The following is an 18,579-nucleotide window of genomic DNA, read 5'->3' as shown; positions in this document are numbered from 1 at the left end:
ATGGACGTGATAATCCTTGTATCTATAACCTTCTAAAAAAATAAAAAAAATTATTTTTTTAATATTTTTCATTTTTCTCTTATATATTTAAGTAATTTTTATTAACATATATTTTATCAATAAAATATATTAATTTTAATTAATTTAAAATAATAATTTATATTATTTAATAAAAAATTTTATTTATTAAATATATAAAAATATATAAATAAAATATGAATATGTGATAGATATTCTATTATTCGTTTTTATTTTCATATTCAACAAAAATTTAAAATTATATCAATATTTATTTTTATATGTATAATATAATATTTTTTTTATTTGGATTAAAAATTAAATTCTCTGTTGAATATGAATAATATCGACATTCTTAAGTTAAAATTTGGTTTTTCCCTTTCTTTTCATTTTATTTTTTACAAAAAGAAAAGAGAAACCTTTATGTTTTCTAACGGCTACCTGGGTTGATCTTAGCCATTGGCACACGTGGCCTTTATTTAAAAAAGTTCGGGGCGCCTTGGCGTGACTATTCAATTAAGACGCTACGTTGATCAGAGCTGTCATCCGTACTTTCGGTAACTTTCCCATATTCATAACTCTTTATTACGAACTTCATTTGGTTAATTAATTTTTCCCAGTTTAGGCATCATTTATGAATCCAAATCTTTAATTAAATCCCTAATAACCGTTGTGATATTAAGTAGGAATTTTACATTTAATCACAACCATCCTTTTTTTTTGGACAAACATGCATACCACTGACATTCTTAAACATAGAACCAAAAAGAATGTCCACATTCAAAAGCCTACCATTTGTCTTATATTTCAACAGAATTCATTTAGTAAATGAGTTCTCTCCATCATGAAAAATTGGTTTAGCGTTAGATTTGTCACAGTGGCACTGCTCCGTAAAACACTACTTCAGCTGGGCCTGTCATGTACACATGGTTGTCTTCCTCCCTCCATTCAATCTCCAATGGTCCTCCGGGCAAATCAACCGTGCAACTCTATTTCACAACGCGAATTGTCAGTTGAGAGGAAAACATAGACAAGAGGCAGATGCAAAGATGTAGCATGAACAGTAGTTTGGAAACCTAGGTTAACAACTTCAAGATGAAACTACCTTAATGTCCCATCTCATGTGGATATGCATATTGTCCAAACCATTAACACAATTTAAACAACATCAAGTCATGCACTCACCCGCCCAGCACGTCCTTCAAGAACAGCTGCGACCACCACAGCACAAGCTCCAGTTCCACAAGCCAGTGTCGCTCCTATGAAATGCAATTGACTTGAGTTTTTAGCCTGAACAAAAACTAACCCATAATGATAGCTCATTTTATATAAGTACATGGTAATTATAGCTAACCTGCTCCACGCTCCCAAACACGCATTTTCATATGTGAACGAGAGAAAACTTCCACAAATTCTAATCATATAAAACACATTCATGATTAGACGACAGACTGGCTTAGCAGAAGGAGATGAATAACAACCATGCAATAGAAACACCAATTTGTGAAATACAAAAAGCAAGAAGCTGCTAACAGATGTTAGCCATGGAATTTATTGCAAAGATCATCTCAGAGATTAGGTAACAACTAACCTGTGTTAGTCCTAGCTGAGAACATTTCATGATGCTCAAATTTAGGACCAATTGCTGCTAGATTTAGTTCATCAACAGTCAAATTCTGCTCAATAACAATCGTTAAGTAAAAGACAAGTATTAGAAATGCAAATGAAAAGAGAAAGGAAAACAGAAAATATATATTTCAATAATCATTCAATGAATCCATTTTCTTTTACAACAAGTAATTCAGTGGAAGTAAAAGATGTTTTTGCAGGAGTTTATGAATATGCTTGTTATTATTGCACAAGATTGGCAAAAGAGAGCAGCTCTTTTAACTGTTCCTAGTCTTTTTCTTCTCTTGGAGCATGCAATGAGGAAATAGTTATGATCATCAAGCCTATGTACATTATTGATCCACCAAGAAAATTTTGGCACAGGGATAGATGTCTTCTCTTCTGCTATAAGCCATGTAACTCAAGTCAAATAGTTTATCAGATACACAGAAAAGAAAGATAATTTTCAAATATTGCGGAGGAAGTATAACTAGGAACAGTTCATATAAATATAAACCCTAGGTTAGTCTTATTATCAATATCATCTGGAATACAAACCTGGCTTCCTTTGGTGCCAAAAGTTACACAGTGTGGATTTCCCATACTAACACAAGTCACATTCCAAATCACTCCATCTACATTAAGATCGGATTTAACAACAGATTGATCTTTATTTGCTGGTAATTTTGTAGGAACATCTGATGCTTTAAGAATTGGTTCACCCATATCAACTTTAACCTGAAATAGTGTCACTCAATGTCAGATGCATTAATCAGCACAGATAAACAGTAACATACAGGATTCAAATAACATACCTTCCCATCATCTTGAATTTCTGGAACAATTAAACCAGCACCGGTATGCACGGTAAAACTGCATAAAATAAAACAGAGAACAAAACTATGACATTTTTGGTAGTAAAATCATCATGGAAAATATAATGCTATAAACTTTGCAATTAGAAGCAAAGGAAATAAAATATATGAGCGCAGCACCTTCAAACAAACACACAAGGCAACATTCTAGTATGAAATGTCAGGAAAATAGAAAACAAGCCCTTAACCATACCTATGCACCGGTATGCACGGTAAAACTGCATAAAATAAAACAGAGAACAAAACTATGACATTTTTGGTAGTAAAATCATCATGGAAAATATAATGCTATAAACTTTGCAATTAGAAGCAAAGGAAATAAAATATATGAGCGCAGCACCTTCAAACAAACACACAAGGCAACATTCTAGTACGAAATGTCAGGAAAATAGAAAACAAGCCCTTAACCATACCTATGCTTCCCCTGTAAACTTTCAAGCTCAGCAATGAATCTGGCAAAGCACCGCACCCCATTACCACACATCTAGAAGAACAAATATCAATTAAAAACTTAACCAAAACCCTAATCACACACACAAGCAAACACACGTAAGGCAAGACCACTCGATATTCAATGTCAATAATTCAAACACTAAGGTTCTATCTGGTTATTACTTTCACTACTTGCTTTTAGCTTCCAAATGCGAAGGCAAAAGAGCATTCGGATACAAAAGCAAATAAGTAACATTTCAAATAATTAAATTCCCATATATAAATTCTTTTAAAGCCGCGATTATACTTTTATGCAGAACAACTATGTTCAAACGTGCATTACATTTGACTTTTTGTTCAATTTTAAATCAAATATACTTACTAGTATCTACATTTTAGCAACTTATGAGTAAGAAAAAGCTAATTACCTCAGGCTCGCTACCATCAGAGTTAAAGATTCTCATAGTATAATCAGTGCCGTTGATTCCAGGCATAGCAAAAATCACTCCATCAGCTCCAACACCAAAGTTCCTATCGCACAACTTCACCGCTTGCGCCGGCGTAATCCTCGGTTCCGTCGAGTTCCTATTATCAACCTATTCCAACAAAAGACAAGTCAAATTTCTCCCACATTTTTCTCTGCTAATGAGAAATGGGTAAGAGAAAGTACCAAAATGAAGTCGTTCCCGAGGCCGTGGTACTTAACGAAGTGAAGGAATCCACTTTCTCTTCGGTCAAGAAACGACGTCGTGGAGACTTTCTCGGGAGTTCCGATGCTCATGGAAGATGCGGAAACTCGAAAGTTGGGGGTTTTAAGAGAAAGATTGGAACGGAGAGAATCGAAATGAAGAGAAGAAATTGATCGAAACGGGGCGATGGTGACGGAGAAACGACGGGTTTGTTGTGGGAGAGAGAGGGAAATGGCGGCGGAGATGGCCATGGGGCTTTTGGTTTTGTTTTTTTTTTTTTTTTGGTTGACGGCGGGTTTTAATTGGTGTTGCAGCGCTGTCGAGTCGAAGTGGGAAAGTGAAACTAAATTTTTTTCATCGTTATGTAAGAGAAGTATTGGAATCCTATGCAGCGTGTGGATCGTGGAACCTAGTGGATATGAACGGATCAGATTTTATGATATGAGAACATTATGGAAATATTATTGTTTGGGCTACTTTAAGATGTAGCCCAAGCTTGAAAATCTTTGTTCATGGATCTAACCCAATACTCAACGCATTCAAAGAGACTTTGAGCCCCGTTTAAATGTTGGATTGGCTGTCCAAATGGCGCTTTATATATAATCTGTTTCAAATCTGAAATTTGTGGCTCTAAATTAAGGCTTTGTTTAGGAGCCTGAGTAAGTGCTCGCATAAGGTTGAGAATCGATCTGATTCGATTATAAAAATTTAAAAATCGATTTTATTTTAAAAAAAGAAAATGAATCAACCGATTTAAGGAATAAAAATAAAAAAGACCGAATCAAAATAAATGGATTGATTTTTTTGGTTTTTTTTTTGTTTGAAACACACCAAATTACTTCACCAAATTATGCACAACAAAGTTAGCCCATTGAATTCTTTTTAGTTTTAAAATCGCATGAAGACTAAATAATACAGACAATACATTCAAAAATAAACCAAACCCAACACCCTTTCACATACATCATATGACTTTTCAAAACAGAAAATCATTTTCAATTTTGTACGTTGTAGATAAAGGATTAAAATCAATCTGTAAAAAGAATTTCCATGGATTTATATTTTCAAGATTTTTCAAAAAATAGAAACAATAAATCAATCTAACATTACACGTCAGGTTTGAATGGGATCAGCAAGAAATTTCAAAAATTAACTTAAAAGATCAAACAAGTACCTTCAACAATAACACCAACAAGTACAGAAGCACCACGAGTCAAATCAAAAGTAAATGCAATTACTCTGTAGCCCAAGTAGTGGTTGCTGCAAATTGTGTTGTAGCCTCAAGACTCACATGTGCTGAGAAATTTGAAACTAGCAAGCAATGTAGTGACAACATCTTTGAAATCTTGATTTGCTGGCTTCTTTCATTGCTTTGCTTTAGATATCAAATATTCTTGCCAAATAAATAAACTGAGAGGCATGAGGGTTGAAAGAGCAAAGAGGCGTGAGGTGAGGGCTGAACGGCATGTGAGAGGAAGATAAAGAAAGGAAGGAAATCTAGGGACTTATAACAACAATGGTTGTTGAGTAAATGGGTGTTCGGTTTTCTTGTCGGTTCGGTTTATGAAATGCAAAACCATAAACTGATCAATTAAACCGATAAATCTACTCTTCTAATTGATAAAACCAAAAAATCTAATAAAACTGAATCTAATTTAATTAAATTTTGATTTTTCATCTATTTATTCAGATAAAACTGATTAATGCTCACCTTTAACTCCCAGCATGGGATGGTAAGAGTTCAATTATAAAATGTATCTTCTGTTGTAGTGAGAGTCTTCTAATCAAATTCCCAAAAGGACTGAAAAGCTTTCGAGGCAATTAGTTAATAGCTTTAATATCCATGCACTGTAATTCACCACAAAAAATAATTGTTATAATTTGAAAAAAAATTATAAATCACATGTCAATTGTGTATTAGAGTTTGTATTAGAATATAAATATTTATAATATCTTTAATTTATAAGATTTTTTTATGAAATAAAATCATGAGATTCAACAAATTAAAATGTACAATACCTTATAAATTAGATACATAATGATTAATGTTTGAATATAATCAGTCTGAATTCCCCATTGCAGTTGTTGACATGCATGAAGCTCTCTCTCTTGCTGTGACACTCGTTTGGTTGCTAAAAACATTGTCAAGTGTGACGACTTTTCAAAGAGAGTACTTCAAGAGGAACAAGACAGGCAACTAAACATACCCCATGATGGTTGATGTGAGATGAGACCTTACCATAAAAACCGTATAAATTCACTTCAATGTAACGTTAATTATTATTTCCGAGTTCGAATTCTTTAATAAATATATTATCTTTATGTATAAAAATTTGAACTTCAAAAATTTGAAAGTGATCAATTAAAATACCTTCAATAATATTTTAATTTCTAAAGAATTAAAAGTGACTAAATACTCTTAATAAAATTTTTAATAAATTTTACTTTAAATGATTTTTTTATTATTAAATTCTCATTTATTAAATTTTTAATAAATTTTAATTTAAATATTTTTTATTTTTAAACTTTTATTTTTATTATTATTATTATTATTATTATTATTATTATTATTAAGCATATTTTTTATTACTATTATTTTAATAATTTCGTTATTGATTTTCATGTCATATTAAATTTGTTATAATTTTAAAAAAAAATAAAAGTGTATCTTACAATTAAAATAGAGGTTTGATAAAAAAATCTACCTTTAAACAATATTCTTTTCATTATTTTTTCCTATTTTATAAATTTATTTTTATATATAATTAAATTTTATTTAATTCAAACTTTAAAAAAGCACATCAAAAGCTAACTAAATTCTTCATTAAATTGTATCACTAAATTTTAAGCGATATACATATGTGTATATATATATATATATATATGTAAAACATATCTTTCATGCAAGACTTTTTACTTACATGGTAATATGCTTCTAACTAGCATAGATCATTGAGATCGAAGTCAATTAATGGTATTAACAATGAATTTGTTGTTCATTTCAATATAGGTAAATATAGTTATTTTTTAATATGTAAAAGTGTTAAAAGTGATTATTTTTTAATATAATTATTCTAATTAGAGAATTATTAAGTGAAGTATGATTAATTATTTTTGGTGAATTTTTTTAAGGTGTGACAGAAATTGTTGGAACCATATTTTGAATGTATTTATACTAATATTAAAAAAAAAATTTGCTATCATCAATGTTACATTCATTTATAAAAATTTATGTTGTTAATATTGAAAATGGAATAATTATAAGTTGTATAGGTGCTATGTAACAAATTTATTATTTTGAGAATTAAAATTTTCTTAAGAAAAAATATAACAAGTACCAAGGTTAGAAATTTATTTTATTTCATTTTAATTTCTAAAATGTTGTATTTTAATATTTTTACTTAATAAAAATTTTCAACTAAAAAAATTCAGCTTTTAATTGATAAAACATAAAATTACATTCAATAAATGAAAGAACCAATAAAAGATTATGCCAAGCAAAAAATAAGATGAAAATTTGACTGATTATGCATAATTATATTTTTTCTATATGATAAATAAGATTAGTGTTATATAATATTTCAATAAAGAATATACAAATATATTGATTTCCAATTTTTTAGAATTAATATGAACTCTTTTATTAGGAAAAATATTGTATACTCCTTCATTTTTTCTATTGTATCAGTTGAACAATGTTCACTATTGTATTACAATTTTTAATGTTACATATTAAGTAATATTTATTCAAAAGTATTGAAATTCATTAAATTAATTATCGATATTAAATTTAATATAAAAAATATTACGCTAAAAAAGACAACCTTTAACTTTATTACTTTACTTAGATAAGTCTATATAATTTTATTACATCCAAATAAACCTTTCAACTTTAATTTGCACTTAAATAAATTCTTAAATTTTAATTTGTATCCAAATAAACACTAATCTTTAATTTACCTAAATGAATACTTCACATAAATCAATTTTTGATTTGAAATAAGGGTTTATTTAAATACAAATCAAAAGATGAAAGCTTATTTAGGTATAATAAAAGTATAAAAGCTTATTTAAAAAAGTGAAACAGTTTTAACTTTTTTTTAATATTTTAGCCAAAATATTATTATAAATTATAATTTAACAAAAGGCATTCATTAGCAAATTTCATTTAATAAATCTTCATTTAATTTTGTATTTACCATTCCAATAATTTTGAATTTTTTTCATAATTTTAAGTAGAGTTTTAGACTTAAGATCATGGATCAACTAGGTTAAGTCAACTTTTATCATCTATTTTTATTTAGACTATACTCAATTATTCACTTATGCACTTAAGCAAATTTTACTCAATAATTGGTATATATTTCCTTTTGTTTAAAAATTTGGATTCAAATCATCATAAATACAAATAAACAAAGAAGTATACTCAATTACTTATAATTGTAATTTAAATTTTAAAATGTTCTTAAAATTAATTAACTAATTCTACCACAAAGATAATAAAAATGAGACATTAAAGATGAAAGAAAAAAGTTTAAATAAGTAACTTTTAATTGTTACATAAGATGAATAGAAAATGATGGATTCTGATTGGGTTATTATTTCAATTCAAATTTTGGTTATTTCAATCTTTTCAAGTTTTAAATAACTATTAAGTTGTTGATTTTTTAAAATTAGTTGAAACTAAGTCAAGTTAGTTCATTTTTTTAATTTTGTGTATCATAATAATTTTTAATTAAATTAAAACTTAAAATGAGTAAAAAAATCTATGTACACTTAAATTGAGTTTTGAATTGTTTCAATTTTAAGTTGATTAATCATATTATTTTTAGCCATATTTTTATAACACTGGTAATAAACTTCAAAATAAAATGAGAACACAACATAATGATAATTTAAGTGCAAAAGTTATAGAGATACTAACGATAATTCCAGAAGAAAATCTTTATGTCTAAGTTTTACAAAGATTAATGAATATATCTTCTTTTGAAGATATTGAAATTTGTATTACACAAATGTTAATTTAAATTAACGTGTTTATAATCGTTCATTTACTACTTAAGTTGCTATTATATGAGTTAAGGGAAATAACTCAAGCATTTCATTTAAAAGAGATATTATAATTCATACTCATTCAAAAAAATAACATAGAGTTAAATATTATTTGTGCTATTTTATGACCCATTATAATATTTTTTACTCTTTTCAAATGAAAAGTTGGTTGGAATCAAAATATGAAAGAAGTAATTTTGAATTATAGTAATAAAAATGAAGCAACAACTAAAAATATACCATTTTTTGTTTAATAGGATAAATTTTTTGAAAGAGAATGTGAAGGTAATAATTATGAACTTAATAATTTTTAAAAAATGTTGTCTGTTTATTTTTTATAAATTTTATTTAGTAAACTTTTCTCATTTCTTTTATCATATATATAATAAAATTTTTACCTAAAATTATATACTTAAAAATATAAACACAAGGCAAAGTTTATTAATTTTATTATTAACAGAACAACTAAAAAAAATTTAATATTTTATATGCAATTATACTTCACTAATAGGTATGAAAATATAAGCACTAATCATTCAATCAAATAATCAATATAGCTTATCTTAATATGTACAATTTTACTATGAACTAAAAAATTTGAAAAATATCTTAGAAATATTGACTTAATATATATTGTATATATTTATTTAATTAGTTTGATACTTGCATTAACATAATAAGTTATAATTTTAGCTTATAATTATGCGTTAAACTACTAATAACAAATTAAGAGCATTTACTCAATGCTTTTGAAGTCATCTACATTTAAACTTTTTCTTACTTTCTTTATTTACTTTACAAATTACATCATATAATATACATTGTGTTACTTTCTTTTTTGGATATACGCAAATTAACAACAATATAATATTAGATAAATTATAACTTATTAATTAATCATTGAAAACTTAAAAGTAATTAGAACAACTTAGTAGTAATTATTGACAACTTAACAATTAATCAGTAATAACTTAATAGTAAATTATGAATAATTTAGTAATAAATTAATGATAATTTAACAGTAAATGAATAATAATTTAATTAGTAGTCAATAATTGATAACTTAGCAGTAAATTAATTATAATATAGTTCTAAATGTATAATAACATAGTACGTAGTAAATCAAGGATAACTTATTAAAAAAATAAAGAATAACTTAGTAATTAATAATTGATAACTTAGTAATAAATTAATAATAACTTAATAGTAAATTAGTCATAATTTGATAATATATCAATCTTGGTTTAATAGTAATTAATTGATAGTAGTAAATCATAAATAATTTATTGGTAAATCAATGATAATTTAGTAGTAAATATTTGATAATTTAGTAGATAATTAATCAGTGATACATAATAATAAATTATAAAAAAATTTAGCAGTAAATCAGTAATAATTTTATAGTAAATAATTAAAAATGAAGTGGTAAATCAATGATAACATAATAGTGAATACATAATAATATAATAATAAATAATTGATAATTTAATAGTAAATTGATAACTTAATAATAAATCACAAATAATATAGTAGTAAATCACTAATAACTTAATTGTAAATCAATGATAATTTAATAGTAAATTAGTAAATCAATGATAACTTTGTAATAAGTTATCGATAAATTAGTAGTAAATAGTTATAAGTTTATAACAAATTATCAATAACTTAATAGTAAATTATTAACAATTTAATAGTAAATCATTTATAACTTAACGGTAAATGATCCATAATTTAATAGTAAATTATTCATAAATTAGTAGTAAATCATAGATAACATATTTGTAAATCATTAATAACTTAATAACAAATCATTGATAACATAGAAATAAATTAATGATAAGTTAATTATCAATCATTGATAACTTTTTTATACATAAAATTCTTAAAAATTGGACCCTGATTACTAGTAGAAATGAAACCAAAACTTTCATCTTAGGGACTATAATAATTCTACCATGATTCTATTTAATAAAAAATTTAGTAAAAAAATTTAAATTTGACTGAAGTAATAATGTTAGTATATAAAAGAAAAATTATCTCATATATTTTTAGTAGACGTTTTAAAATCTATATTTTATAATTGTAAATGCATAATAACATATTAGTAAATCAAAGATAGCTTAATAAAAAATAAGTGATAACTTAATAATAATCATTGATAACTTAATAATAAATTAATGATAACTTAATAATAAATTAATGATAATTTAATAATAAATCAACTTCAGTTTGATAATAATTAATTGATAAACTTAATAGTAAATCTATGATACTTTAACAGTTAATAATTAAAACTTAAAAGTAAATAAACATAACTTAATAGTAAATGATCAGTAATTTAATAGTTAATTAGTGATAACTTAATAATAAATAATAGATAATTTAATATAAATTTGTGATAAATTAATAGTATATTATGGATAATTTAATATAAGTATGTGATAATTTTATAGTAAATAATCAAACTAAGATAATTTTATAGCAAAATAATTAAAAACTAAATTGTAAATAAATGATAACATAGTAGTAAATACATAACAATATATTAGTAAATTATTGATAATTTAGTAGTTATAAATCATTAATAACTTGGTTATAAATCAGTGATAATTTAATAGTAAATTAATTAATCATTGATAACTTTGAAGTAAATAATAACTAAATTAATAATAAATGAGTTATAACTTTATAATAAATCATCAGTAATTTAGTAATAAATTATTAATAATTTAGTAGATAATTTAATAATAAATAATTGATAGCTTAGTAGTAAATCATTGATAATATAATAATAAATTAATTATAATTTAATTATCAATCATTAATAATTTTTTTTATATTTGAAGTTTTTAAGGATTGAATTTTGATTACTAATAGAAATGAAAGTAGAACTTTCATCTTGGGAGACTAGGATAAATCTATAATGAACCTTTTCAATAAAATAATTTAGTAAAACATTTCTAAAATGGAACTCACACTTTGATGTGGGATTCAATTGTTAAATATATGATAGCATAAATTTTATTAATGATTACAAAAAATAGATCGTAAATTACAAAAATTATACGAAAGGTTACCAAAATTACTTCAAGAGGTTGCCAAAATTTTATAAGAAATTATCAAATTTGTATCAATGGTTAAAAAAATTATCACAAGTTATCAAACTAATATTGGATATTATCAAAATTATATAAAAAATTACTAAAATTTTATCAAAAGTTATGAAATTTTTAATCGAGGTTATTAAAACATATCAAAGGTTATTAAAATCAAAAGTTATCAACTTTTACTTATATATATATATATATATATCAAAATCAAGCATAAACTGCTAGCATTTTGTTATTATTATTATGAAAGTATAATACAAAATTATTTTTTAAATTAAATTTTTAGATATAAAAATTATGTGCATCTTGCACACTAAAAACTAGTGTATATATATGTGTGTGTGTGTGTGTGTGTGTATGTGTGTGATGATGATATATAAGATAATAAGGGTCAGGGGAAGTGAGTAAATTTTCCAGTTTCAACCATTTTTCATTTAATTTCTTTTTCCATTGTTAACTAATTAATTCCCTTTGAACAACCACGTAATGCAAAGTTGAAGATCAATATATAGTTGTGGAAGTAACAAAATCATTTAGACAATGGTGCTTCCCACCCTACATACAACTATAAACTTTTTAATTAGCTTTTTCCAAGGAAGACATGTTTAACGAAATTCTTGATTTTCTGTTTCCTTGTTAATGCAATAGACTCTGATTTATATAAATAAGTTAATTATAGTACTACCACAATCATGCATTAATCCAAAATTATTATTAGAAAATAGTTCATTGTACATTACATAACTTTATGATGATAGAATATTGAACTCTTAGGTCATGTTTGGTACACAAGAATATAATATGATAAGATAAAATGATATTATGAATGGAATTAGATTAGATAATGTCATCCTATTTTATGATTAATGTATGTAAGGATTAAGATAGGATAATTTATTTATTTATCAAAATTATTATTATAGTTTTTAAGGATATAATTGGACATATAAATTTAATGTCATAGATTAAAAATAATCATTTCCATTTGGGAAGGATTGAATAATTGTATACCAAAAGGATATTAATACTATTTACAATTTTTATCCCTCTTTTTAGATACAAATCAAATATGATATAGGATGATTATCATCCTATCCTATCAATAATCCTATGCATTAAACATAACCTTAATTTTAGTGATTAATATTTAAATTCTAATAGTTTTAAGTAAAAAAATATATATCATACATGAAACACATTCAAATTCATTAATGTATAGATATTAAAGGTGAATGTGACTTATTTAAATGCTATTTTTAATTTTTGTTTAGAGCTAGCTAAACACTCATTAACCTGAAGTTGAGATAACCATAACCTTTCCCAAAAAGAGATATAGCTGACAAATTCACATATCAACGAAATCTATACAAGTATTTTGGTAACCTGTTCTTTTAAATAAACCTTCCCTCCAAAAATGATGAAGGAAAACCCCAATCAAAGCAAAGCAATTGATCAAACTTTCAAGGTAGTAATGTGCTTGTTAAGGGCATTTTTAAGTCAAAAGGGTATTCTAGTCATTTTTTTCATTAGCGACTATCAACAGATAGCCAGGAGCATTTTGAACTTTTGGGCTGACTAGACATGTCAGGCTAACCTAACATGTTTAGTGCCATGTCAATTCAGCCACATCATCATTATGCCTCACAAACCCCTCGCATTATGCCTATAAATAAAGACACCTAGTATAATCAATCCATTTCCATTCTATTAATACCTTTTTTACTTTTTTACTTTTCTCTTTTTCAAACATCTCTTATACCGATCTCTAACTTGAACATTAGAATGCAAACGCAGGAAACACCACATGCTTTTGCCTTTAACCACTCTCTTTTTTTTGCTATGACTATAGAAATTTACCCTTCAGCTCGGAGCTCAGCACCAACGTTTTGGCATGTCAAATAAAGGTATTAATTCATTAGTCGAGCCAGAAATCATGCCACCTAAAAAGAGAGCCAATAAGGAAAAAGAGACAGATGTCCTGACTGGAATAGAAACATATAATAACCAGCATACGGACTAACCTAACCCATAATAGGTCAATTTGATCGTGGAATAACTTTAAGTTTTGATTGAGCAGATACAAGCCTTTAAACAAATGTTATAAATTATAACTCCATCCCAAGCTTCAAAAGTACCTAATTTGATCACCCCTAGTCGGTAAACTACAGAAAAACAATTAAGCTATAAAGAAGTTAAGGCCTTATTAGCCTCTAGGGAAAAAAAACATGCTATCCCGACTGTCCGCCATTATCCCAACCACAATTCAACCTACACCACAATCCAAAAATTAAAAAAAAAAAAAAACCAACCTAGAACCTCAACAGAGTAGAGACCTAAAGGATCGAATATAGGCTATGGAAAAGGAGTTGAAAAGGAAGGCTGTTACTTTTAAGGATGAGCAAAAGTTCTTGGAGACATTGCCCTTCACAAAAAAAAAAAATTAACAAGGCCATGCCTCTAAAAGGATTTAAAATGCTGACCTTAAAAACTTACGATAGTACATCTGATCCTTTTAATCATTAGAAATTTTACAGAACTAATATGATGATGTACGGTACAGATGAAGCACTGATGTGTAAAGGAATAGCCACAACTCTCAAAGAGGTAGCTCGATCCAAGTACTGCACCTCAAGTCGAGGTCAATTACAATATTCAATGAGCTAAGCCACTTATTCCTTTTTCATTTGTAATCTATAGAAGAACTAAGAAAATCACTCTAAGTCTTATGTCAATTTATTGAGGCAGAAATGAGTCTATGAAAGACTACGTCATGCATTTTAATGTGGAAGCTTTACAAGTGAAAAACTTAGAGCAAATGGCTGCTGTAGTCGCCTTGACAAATGGACTCAATGACAAAAAGTACAACCTCAAACTAACTTTATTCTTAGAGCTACCAAAGATGCTAACGGACGTCCTACTTGTGGCTGATAAGTATATAAATACCGAAACTAAAATAAGAAATAACGAAGATAAAAGAGGCCTATCCCCCTTTTTCAATTGGAAAAAAGATAAATATTTTTATTATCCTCCCCCAAAAAGAAGACAATATAAGCCTAAGAGCTCTAATAGAGAAAGGAACTATACTTCACAAACACCCTTCGAAAGAGGATTCTGATACAAATTGAGAGAAATTCAAAGCTCATATGGCCAGAGCCACTAAGATAAAATACAATGAGGGATCCAACCAAAAGACACGTATTTCACTAAAACATAGGCCACAATATTTAAGATTGTAATGATTTGAAGAATAAAATTAATAATTTGATTAGAAAAGGCCAGTTAGAAAGATTCGTAGATCAACGAAGACAAGGTCAAGATAAGTTAGATTACAAAAAAAGAGACTATAGAGAACCAGCAAGGAATAGGGTGGACAGACCATATGAGAATAAGAAGGAAGCTTGAAAAGATGAACAACAAGAAAATGAAAGCCAAGCTATCAATAATCGATTGATTGCCAGGGTAATCAATGTAATTACTAAGGAAAGCTCCATCTTGACCAAGAGAAGTTTGATCAGGTCTTGGTTATTGCAATTGGTTCCTCAACCAAAAGGGAGAAGGATTGGAAGAACGAGCTAATCTTTTTTAGATTAAAAGATTTACAAGGAATCCAATACCCTCATAACGATGTCATAATAATTACAAATGTGGTGTATAATTATGTGGTTAAAAGGATTTTGTTTGATAATGGAAGCTTGATCGACATCTTATATTACACTACCATAAAGAATATGAGAATTAAATAAGACCAACTCTAGCTTATCCTACTCAATTGATCAGATTCGAGAATAAGTAGATGTCAGTCAAAGGGACCATCAAACTTTCATCTCTCTAGGGATCGAGCCAAAGACAATTATTTCAATCATAGAGTTTATGTTCGTGAATGTCCCATTAGCCTACAACATGATATTGGGTTGACCTAGTCAGTCTATTATACAGCTCATAGGATTGGCTACCCATTTGAAAATTAAGTTCCCAATACCTCATGGGGTTAGAGAAGTTTTGGAAGACTAGTCTGCGACATGACAATGTTATGTTACAATGATAAAGGGAAAAGCTGGAAAACAGATTGACAATTTGGCTAGGACCGAGGAAATAGAAAAAAAGAAAGAAGCAACAGAGATTGAAGAGAAATAAAAAAGTAAAGGTAAGCAACAACAACTAAATCTGACTTAAAATAAGTGTGCTTTTAAACTATTTTAAGCTTTTAAGCTCCATACCTATATAAGTTACATGTTTGGCAATTTTTTGATAGAATTTACAAAGATCGAGCTCTCAAGCCAGAATATACGTGTCAATAAGATCGAGCTGAGAAACTGACTGAATGAGAAATGAAATGAAATTTTTGTTCAACTCTACATTTCTACTACTTATCATCTTACTAACAACAAACTAACTACCATGTCAGGATTTGTCCTTGCATAAATAGTATCAACCTAATTAAGCAAAAAAAAAAAATTGATTAAAAACTTGAGATAGATGAAAATCGACCTAAACCACAAAAAACCTTGTGTCTATACCCTTTTAGGAGAATAACCTAGAAAAATGTATGTAAATTGGGTTTAAACTCGACCATAAAGAATAATTAATTTGACTCATGAGAAACAATGCCGACTTATTTGCTTGGACACCATCCGACATACTAGGGATTGACCCTAAGGTAATGGTTTATAGACTACATACCAACCCGAACATGAACCAATTTGCAAAAAAAAAGACATTTACCTCAAAAAGGTAAAAAGTTATCAAAGAAGAGATTGGCAAGCTATTATAAGTAAGCTTTATCAGGAAAATCTATTACTCTGAATGGATATCTAACGTGATCATAGTAAAGAAGTACAACAAAAAAATGAAAAACATACGTCAATTTTATTGACCTCAATAAGGCTTGTCCAAAAGATAATTTTCTCGTCCCTAGTATAAATCAACTGATAATGACCATGCTGAGCATGGCTTTTTTAGCTTCATAGATACTTACTCAGGCTATAATCAAATCAAAATATTGAAAGAAAATGAGGAAAAAATAGCCTTCATTATTGAGAAAGCCTTGTATTGCTACAATGGAATACTCTTCGACTTAAAAAATACATGAGTGACCTACTAGAAATTGGTCAACAAGGTTTTCAAAAATCAAATCGGTCGAAATATGGAAGTATATGTGAACAAAATGATAGCAAAAAGCAATAGTCCAACCAAACACTTAAAAAACTTAGAAAAGACTTTCAACACCCTAAGAAAATACAATATGAGATTTAATTCGAGCAAATGTGGAAACAAGAACATGTGAGTATATACTCATACATGAAAACCCTAAAGTGGGAACAAGAACACAAGATTCACGGCATAACTAACCCTCCCCCTTTTGTAGCTACAAACTCTGTCTTCAAAGTCTTATGACATGATTATTAGCAGTAAATATACATACTACATGCATATATATATGTGTGTGTGTATGTGTGTACGTAGAGGCCGTAAATATGATTGCTTTTGTCTTCTTTATATGCCACAACCCCCCCTCTCCATACTTTTCCCCTCTAATTTTTCCTAATCCAATGATTAATTCAAGTGATAAAAAAAGATGTTATTTTTTATTATATAAGTTAAAATTTATTGAGCGTGTAAAAAAAAAATTTATTAATTTTTTAGATCCAACATAAATAAATTTGTTTGAATTGATTAAAAAGAGAATATATTAAGCAAAACACAAAAAACCCTCTACTATTAAATAAAAAAATTTTAAACAATGCAACATTGGATTCCATATTTCATGCAATGCAAAGATAGAAAAAAAATCCAATTAATGAGATTTTTTTTCCTATTTTGATAATACAATCAGGTATTTGCAAATTTTATTTGAAATCGATTTTTTTGGGTGGTTTTAAAAACTCGAACTCTTTCAAATCTGTTTGATATATTTAAAATCTAATTCTTTTAAATATTATCTACAAAGATTAATTGAACTCGATTAAATTCACTTAATGAATGCATATTGATAATTGTTAAAATTAATTAAAATATTATTTTAATTTTTCATTTAATACACTATTTTTGTCATATTCCAAAATATTAAATAAATAATACATTAATCACAGTAATTTTTTATAAACATTATTTTAACAAGTCTTCATATAAATACCTTTTTAAAGAATTTGTCAAATAAGCAAATAAAGAATCGTTATTGTCATACCGACAAAGGATCTAAATAATAATGTAGCAGTACTAAATAGTATTGCAGAGCAGGTGCAGCTTATTTTCTTCTTTTTCTAAATTTCTAGCCTCCAGTTATCTAATTGTATGTTTATATCTAATATATCTTCTATTGTTGCAGTTTTCTTTTTATTAGAAGTATCAATAAATAGAATATTTGAAAAATAGTTTGTAAATATATTTAATTTTTGTTTATATATATTTATCTATTAAATTTAATGAATAATCATAAATAATATTTTAAAATTCATTAATTAATTAATATAAAAAAATTCATTTATATTTGATTTATTTGTAAAAATTAATAAAGCATCTAATAAATAATTTGTGAACATATTCGATTTTTGTTTGTTTATGATACTTAATAAATAATTATGAATAATATTAAATAGTTTGTTCATTAAATAAATAAATAAGTTATAAATATACTTATATTCATTTATATTTAGTTAGTTTATATCTTTTATATATATATATATATATATATATATATACATATATATTACATAATCCCCTATTCCCTACCTGCTTTAATTGCCTGTTTGATGAGGACGAACTAAAACTCGCATACGCCTCCTCTGGAACACCTGG

At 26.8% G+C, this 18,579-nt stretch overlaps 1 protein-coding gene across 1 annotated transcript; it reads right to left on the bottom strand.

The window, feature by feature from the left end:
- Positions 1–665: 665 nt before the first annotated feature.
- On the bottom strand, positions 666–3,954 carry LOC111311066 (diaminopimelate epimerase family protein). Its single transcript, XM_089761341.1, has 9 exons — positions 3,604–3,954; positions 3,362–3,529; positions 2,915–2,985; positions 2,442–2,499; positions 2,185–2,364; positions 1,610–1,694; positions 1,373–1,432; positions 1,204–1,277; positions 666–1,007 (listed from the first exon to the last, which is right to left on the bottom strand). Exons 1-9 carry the CDS (start codon positions 3,871–3,873, stop codon positions 891–893), a joined length of 1,083 nt encoding a protein of 360 aa, XP_089617467.1. The 5' UTR covers positions 3,874–3,954; the 3' UTR covers positions 666–890.
- Between the last annotated feature and the right edge of the window lie 14,625 nt (positions 3,955–18,579).

Source organism: Durio zibethinus, chromosome 1, assembly GCF_047325235.1.
Source record: "Durio zibethinus cultivar Kanyao isolate XHJ-2024 chromosome 1, ASM4732523v1, whole genome shotgun sequence".
Lineage (NCBI taxonomy): Eukaryota > Viridiplantae > Streptophyta > Magnoliopsida > Malvales > Malvaceae > Durio > Durio zibethinus.
Note: the sequence above shows the minus strand (reverse complement) of the source record. Positions and strands in the feature narration are given on the sequence as shown.